This window comes from Cariama cristata, unplaced genomic scaffold (genome assembly GCF_000690535.1).
Source record: "Cariama cristata isolate BGI_N322 unplaced genomic scaffold, ASM69053v1 scaffold32349, whole genome shotgun sequence".
NCBI classification, from domain to species: Eukaryota; Metazoa; Chordata; class Aves; order Cariamiformes; family Cariamidae; genus Cariama; species Cariama cristata.
In genome coordinates this window covers 1-7,621 of record NW_009634599.1, presented here as the reverse complement: position 1 = coordinate 7,621, position 7,621 = coordinate 1, and the positions used below count along the sequence as shown (strand labels likewise).

At 51.2% G+C, this 7,621-nt stretch overlaps 2 protein-coding genes across 2 annotated transcripts; one reads left to right on the top strand and one right to left on the bottom strand.

Moving 5' to 3' along the window:
• Positions 1–109: 109 nt before the first annotated feature.
• On the top strand, positions 110–4,935 carry LOC104155223 (chromosome unknown open reading frame, human C9orf114; the record flags this gene model as incomplete). Its single annotated transcript, XM_009707213.1, has 10 exons — positions 110–247; positions 541–691; positions 1,314–1,403; positions 1,749–1,798; positions 2,020–2,150; positions 2,582–2,654; positions 3,022–3,120; positions 3,822–3,924; positions 4,492–4,639; positions 4,843–4,935. Coding segments are annotated over 10 exons (1,076 nt in total), but the record flags the coding sequence as incomplete, so codon positions are not given.
• Positions 4,936–6,111: 1,176 nt separating this feature from the next.
• Positions 6,112–7,219, bottom strand: ENDOG (endonuclease G; the record flags this gene model as incomplete). The annotated part of the gene is made up of 2 exons (XM_009707212.1): positions 6,112–6,397; positions 7,110–7,219. Coding segments are annotated over 2 exons (396 nt in total), but the record flags the coding sequence as incomplete, so codon positions are not given.
• Positions 7,220–7,621: the final 402 nt, after the last annotated feature.

Here is a 7,621-nt window from a genome sequence, read left to right as displayed (position 1 = left end):
TCACCGCGGCGTCCGGGCCCCGCGGCCCCCGTCCCCTCTCCCTCCCGGCCGCCCTCCTCTGAGCAGCCAGGGCTCGTTGTTTAAAGCGAGGTGCCGCTCTCCGTTCCAGGGAAAGCAGAGAAGAAGAAATGGAAGGAGATGAAGCTGCTGAAGAAACTGGAGAAACAGCGGATGCGGGAGTTGGCAGAAAAACAAGCTGAGAAGCAGGAGGAGCAGAAGGAAGACAAAGGTGATGCCGCTGTGACCGGTGGGGAGGCCTGGGTGAAGGAGCTGGTTGGTCGTAAAAGTCGGTCAGTTTTACCTATCGATAGGAAAGGTGATGGTCAGCATCCTAGGTCTGATATAGATCAGTCCGCGTGCATAAACATGATGCAGTAAGCGCTGCATGAGGGACCTTTCTTAAGAGAAAAACCTGTGATTAAAATCTAAGAAACAGAGGTTGCTTTTTTCTCCCCCAACTGCAGTTGAAGTAGTAAATAAAACGCTGTATGTGCAGCTGCCACGCTTGTGGCCCTCTGCTGATCGCGCTCTGTTCCCCAGGGCTTCTGAGCGTAGCCCTGCCAGGCTCTATCTTGAACAATGCCCAGTCGCTGGAGCTGCGGACCTACCTTGCTGGACAGATTGCTCGGGCTTGTGCCATCTTCTGTGTGGATGAGATCATAGTGTTTGATGAGCACGGAGAAGATGTAAAGTAAGGAGGAGCCATGTTCTTCTGCAGAAAGCATTTCCTCTCTTTCTGTTTCTTCAGTCTTTTATTAAGCTAAGACCAGGAAGGAACTGTGTGTACCTCAAGCAAATGTTTGAACCTCTCTCAAATGCCAGGATTACAGGGACCCCTTTACCACTGGGCAAAGATGTTGACTTAACTGCCCTGGCAGCTAGGATCATTTATCCTAGCATGGGGATGAAAAAGCAGCGGGAGGTTAAGTTCTCCTGTACTCTTAAATCTTGCTGTGGAGGGACAGGACATGCCTATATCCTTATAGAAGGTGAACTCCTGTTCTTCAGCTTCTCATTTGGACCTGCATCTGTGTTAACTGGCCAAGCCATGCAATCCTGTAGCATCCAGCTCAGTAGCATCCAACTGCCAGGTTGTGTCAATACACAAAGATCAAAAACAAAACTGAAAAAGATACTTGGCTTATAGAGAGAGTTCCAAACGTGATTTGCTAACAGTCTCTACCTCTGGAGCAGCCCTTTTACAAGGGGTGGAGGGGTGCACTGCTATTTTCAGATTAAGGAGCAAGGCTTGGTCTTCTGGAGACCTGACCAGTCTCACGCTGAGTTCACAAGCTGTTTGCTTTCTCTTTCAGGAGCGTGGAGGGGGACTTTGAAGGAATTGGGAGGAAAGGCAAGGCTTGTGTGCAGCTGGCTCGGATCCTGCAGTACCTGGAGTGCCCTCAGTAAGCCCACTATGGTCAGACCGTGCATCACATTTACATCAGAAGTGACGGCCATGTGTATCTCACACTAGAGGCTATGGGAGCAGGAGGCAAATTCTGTTTATATTGCATAATTGTGCAGGAACACAGGATCTAATTGTTCCACATGCCTGGTTCAGGAGTTTAACTAAGAGCAGTGAATGCAGGATACAACCTGCATGATACATTAGAGGTAGGTCAGGGACTTGAGAGAGGTAAGCATGCTTTTCTCTGTACTCGGCTCCTTTGAGTCAGAACAAGGCTAGAATTGAGGCTTGGATTCCATAGAAACAACTGTTTTCACATTTCAGCCTTCTCTGATAACAGGTACTTGAGGAAATCCTTTTTTCCAAAACATGAGGATCTGCAGTTTGCAGGTAATGATTCAGTTGTCTCTGTCCCAAGCTGTTGGTTCCCCCTTCCTGAACTCTGGCTCATTTTGCTTGGGATACACAGAATTCAGTAACTTTTCCCCACTTTAGAGTGCAGGCGAGGTGCTGTGGTAGGCTGGATCATAGAGGGAGGGTGCAGCAGGGCAGTTGTGCTTACACCTGCATTCCCACCTCTCCTTAGCAGTTGCTTTCCTCTGCTGTTCTAGGGCTGCTCAACCCCCTGGACAGCCCCCACCACATGCGGGTGGACGAGGATTCAGAATACAGAGAAGGTGTAGTGTTGGACCGGCCAACTAAGCCAGGCAGAGGCTCTTTTGTTAACTGTGGGATGAGGAAGGTATGTCTGTTACCCACAGATCCCAAAACAATCTCCCGTCTCTCTGGCAGATTTGAAGCAGGCAGGGTGGGTACTGCTGGGTTTCTGAAGGCCATAGCAGGCTGGCATGGTGTTTAATGCTGTTGCTATCTTGTCCCTTCTGGCTTGTCAACATTTATAGCTTCCCGAGTCCTGGCGGGCGTGCCTATTCCAGCACGTCATTGCTTCACTGCTGCAGTTAAATGTTTGAGCAGCAAAATAAGTCTGAAGACTGCTGACCCAACCACCCTGAGCCTGGTCTGCACTGTGTGCACCATGCAGGCCCTGACTGCGGAGCTCCTCATTCCAGCTCCAGGCCAGAACAGACCCCCACTTCCTCAGAGGGTTCCCTTCCTTCCCCACCTTCCCCAGTACTTCCAGAATGTCTGATGCTGATGCAACTGTCACTGCAGGAGGTGCAGATTGACAGACAGCTGAACCCCGGTCTGCGAGTCACTGTGCGCCTGGAGGAACCCCAGAAGACAGGTAATCCACTGCTCGATTAGCATCTGTAAACTTCAGTCCTGCAGGAGTTGGTCCTTCCATATGACAGCCTTCACATTAGTAATGTTTGAAGGTACCCAACAGCTCTGCACGTTCCCTTCACTCCACGCGCAATTTTAGTAACACCCTTACCATACCTCCCTAGTTAACTGGAAAGAACTGTCAGCACTTTGACCAATAACAAACAGCCCAAACATACTTGCATGCTTTCCAGAACATGCTCAAAAGGGCAGTTCTTGGTTGTACACGAAGTCAGTGCCCCGCCCCAGGAGAAACTGCCATAGGTGGCTGGTCAAATCCAGCTCTCACTAGATCACAGGGATTGTTAATGTCTTTGCTTCCCTTTCAGAAGCTAAAGTGCGGAAAGGCACCGTGGTGTCCTCACACCACCCTCGGACAGTCTCAGGCTTGTACTGGGGTTACAGCGTCCGCCTCGCCTCCTGCTTGAGTAAGTATTTGCAGGGATTCTCTGCTCTCTGCCTTGTCTCTACCTAGACTTCCTCACCAATTTCAGGTCTACTGGCTGCACATCTGCAGCACACATTAACGTTTCTTTCTTAGAAATCTCTTTTGTCTCAAAGGCAGCTTACACGTGCAGCTAGCAGCCATGTGGCAATCAAATTTAAGGGCTAAAGCTAGGGGCGTGAATCACCCCAGTCACACACCAGTACTCTGCCCCGTACCTCCACTCACCGTTGCTCCAAATGTCCACGTTGTAGCAGGAGACAAGAGTTGGTGCTCTCCATCTCCAGCCAGTGCATCTCCATTTCCATGATAACTACCTCCTGCTCTTTTACATCAAAGCCAGCAGTGATATTTGAGCTCAAAAGCCCTGCAAAATCCTTTGCCTGTTTCTGATTGATTGGACCTCCCAGGAAAATCATAAGCCATTAGTCAAGGAATAGCTCCTGGCACCTCTGAGCTTTGAGGAAAAGGTGCTGCAGTTGAGAAGGGTGCCAGAGACCCCTGCAGCAAGGGAATTACGTAGGAAAGAGAATCATTCTTCTGTCTCCTGATGCACTAGTGGCACTGAAAAGCAATTCCTTGTGCTGTTACCACTCACCTGTGGAGTGTTTGAACCTGTCCAGAAGGCACACAGCGTGGGCAAGGGCACCATGTGGATAGTCTCATATTGTGTTTGTTTCCCAGGCGCTGTCTTTTCAGAGTGCCCATTCAAGGAAGGCTACGATCTCTCTATTGGGACCTCAGAGCGGGGCAGCTCCGTGGACCAGGCCACTCTCCCCTCCTTCAGGTTTGTGTCCTGGCTGTTTGGCCACACTCAGTGCCCCCAGCGAGGCCTGGTGCAGGCAGCAGAGCTGCACTGTGGCCTTGATGTTCTCCCAGGCAGGAACGTTCCTAGATACAAGTGTAAGACTTGCCTGCAGGCTCCCTCCTGTGTTCTGCTGCTTCCTTTTACCCCAAGGCCCATTTCTCTGCATTGCAGAAGCTGCGGGCAGTACCCCAGGACGAGGCCAATTCCTTTCCTGTTTCTCTGGAGTTGGTAGCAGGGACTGTCACAGTGGCTAAGTGCTATGGAGCTTTGTTAGGGGGGGCAGCTGCACTGGCCGTTGTCAGGAAGGGACACAGCTCCCTGCGTCCGTGGCACTATCCATCTGACACATACCTGAACAAAAGAAATTAGTCTGCTTCTTGAAGATCAAGTTAAGAGAACTGTTTATGTGAAGCCAATTCTTAATCCTATTAAGTTAGAGGTTCAAGGCACATGAGCAGTTCTCCTATGTAAAGCTTGTAGCATCTGCCTTGGTAGAGTGGTAAGAGCCAGTCTCCCCTCTCACCCTGTCCCTGCACTCTCCCCTAGGCATGCCCTTATCGTGTTTGGAGGTCTGGAGGGCTTGGAAGCTGGGGTTGACGTGGACCCAAACCTGGAGGTCACCGACCCAAGCGTCTTGTTCGACTTCTACCTGAACACTTGTCCCAGCCAAGGCAGCAGAACCATACGGACAGAGGTAGGTTAAGAGGACAGAGGTGGTTAATGATGCGGTAGGGCCTGATGCCTTCGTGCACGGAGCAGCGCTGCATTTCTGCCTCTGGCAGTGACACATACGGCCCACATGTTGTTCCCCACGGTGATGCCTCAGCGAAGAGCAGTGGGCTTGCCTGGTACTCCTCAGAGAGCAACAGTTCTGACTGCCACCTGGGTCTGTTCCAGGAAGCGCTGCTGATCTCATTGTCTGCACTGAGACCCCACATCAATGAGGCTGTGAAGACGCCCAGCGACAGCAGAGGGAACGAAAACCACTGACCTTGCCATCAGCTGAGGACTACCTTACGGAAGCAGCTGTTCAAAAGTGGGGTGCTGGGCAAATCACTCCAAGAGCCTGGTGGGGCCAAGACACAGCATGACTAAAGCTGGCAGTGCTGCTCGACCGAGTGTCTGGCTACTGTTGGGAGCAGCAAGTCTGTGTCCTCCTGCCCGCGTGGTCCAGCCCAATGGCTGGTCCCTGCCCCTCGGCAGCCTCCGCCCCAGTGGTGGGCCCCTGCCTCTCGGCAGCTGGGACAAGCCTGGCAGCAGACTGGGTCTCAGCAATTTGGGCATCTGGGGTGGGGAATAAAGCAGTATGGAACCTCAGGTGCCTTTAAGTCCATGTGTGAGCGTCTTGGTGTAGAGGATGGGCACTCAATCTCCAGAGCTCCTGCATGCTCAGTGCCTCTGGAGCCATGTGGCTTTCAGACTTAAAGGAAGTCAATCCTTATGCCAAGAAGCTGTTCCTGTCTCAGCCTGACTTCCCCCAGCCTTGCCCTTGAACTCCAAGTCTTCATCCTTTCCAACAGCAGGAAAGGCTGGAGCTTCAGTTGGCCCTCAGCACTGAAGCACATCAGCATAGCTCGTTAGAGCTTGGCTCCATCTATGACGCCTTAAGCTCTGCACACAATGAGCTCAAACAGGAAAGCAGCTAGAAAAGTTGGCTGTCTTCCCCTCTCCTGCGGAGATGTTCAGAGCTTTGGTAAGAGCAGATAAGAAACAACCAATACTGTGGGTGTTCAAAGCTTTACTGCTAAAACCATCTTCTGAAAGAAAACAATCATACAAACCTTTGGCCACAGAAAGGCAGGAACCTCTCCTCCCCTGGCACCCATCTTGCTCCAGTTCTTCCCTGCTCAATAGCAGAAATTAAGTAACTTCCCTTTGTGTCTTAGTGAGTCACACACAACATAAAGGGAGCAATTACAGGAGTACCAGAGCAGGGGCAAATTCTGGAGACCTGCTACAATGTCAAGTGCCCAGGAGCCTTCTGCAGGACCTGTCCTGGAGACATGCTGTGTGTGTTTCACTGCTACATGAAACAAGGGAAGGGGAAAGAGAAGCATTGGTTTGATTCTTATTTCCCACATTTAAAATTGCACAAGGAACTATTATTCTGCAGGTGACTGCTGTCAGTCCCTTCCCAGGGGATACCTGGATTTGTTTACTCGGAGTTCAACGTTTGTTTCCAGCTGTGATGGCTTTCAAGGTACTTGTTCTCTTCAAGATGTTTGGGACAAAGAGGAGCCCCGAGGCTCGCTCAATGCTCTCGATGGGAACCAGGAACCGTTCCAAGGGGATTTTCTCATCCACAGGGCTGTTGGGCATCACGTATGAGCGCAACTCGATCTCCCCACTCTCTTTTTCCAAGATGAGCACCTTGAAGAAATGGGTGGGGACGGCCACATTGTTCTTCCCAATCACCTGGTACTTGACATACATCTTCCCATCGGCCTCCATCCTGTACCAACAGCAACGTCCCATGTTACCTCCTAGTCTGGTGCCACATCCACCCCCTCAGCCCTCCACCACCACCCCTAAGTGAGCCCCCACCCCACAGCGCGGCAGGGAGAAGCCCTACTTCTGCAGTAGGGGTGTAAAAACTGCTGAAATGGAGCCTACGTGACACGGTGAGGCCGAGCTGCATATTGGGCCTGCTCCCCCCAAAACCTTTCCCTGCTATCTCTCTTTAACAGCCTTTCCAGGCTATTTCCTGCTGCTGAAGAGATCTCAACGTGAGACAGCTGCTCTTTAGCGCTACATAAAGATCTTTACAAATAAAGTCATGCTCTTAAGTGGAGGAATAGTCTATTAAATAGAAGCAGCTTTACTCTGCAGGGAAGGGGTCTGCAGTCTAATCTGCTAATCTAATAATCCAGTAATCTACTACTACTAGATTGTTAAAGACTGCAAACAAAAGCAACTTGGTTATGTTGTAGCTCAAGAAACTCACAAAATCATCAACTGAATGGGAAAGGCACAAACTAAGCCTAATCCTAAGAAAGTACCTCTCCATAGAAGCTCTGCGCACAGCCGGTCTCACCTACTGAGCTGGGCCTTAGCAGATCGCTCCTGTTTGGGAGCAGCTGGGAGGCTGCAGCCCCTCAGCCTGCTTTCCTTTCCCAGCACAACGCATCTTTCGAGTGCGGCTTCAGCTTGGCCCTTGTGTTTACCTGGGCAGGTAAAGGGGTCCTGTGCAGACATAGACGTTCTTGTTGTTCCTTGCCAAACTTCTGCTGTACTTCTCAAGGTTATTCCAGGCATTCTGGTTTAAATGAGGATCCTAGAAACAGAATCAGGGCGACACAGGCAGCAGTCAGTTCCTGAGGAATGTCCTCACTGCTCAGAGTAACACCACCAGCCTTTTCGGTACCATCTCACAGCACCCCAAGCACTTTCCAGAAGACATCTCCACTATCACCTCCCCTGCGGAAGCTGCGTATGCCGAGGTCCAGGTTTGCACACCCAGAAAGTGAACCCACTTGCCTCAGCCCGTGATTTCTTGCAAGCGTCTGTCTGCCTGTTTCACTTTGTCCCTGCAACGAGCTGCGCTGAACGAGGTCCCCACGGCTTGAGAGAAGCACACAGGCAGGTGCGCTTGCAGGAGCGCTGATGTCGAGTGGGAAATCGAGCACCCTCGAGGGACTTTGGCCTCTTTCTTTGGACCCTCGCTGCCTGAACCGCC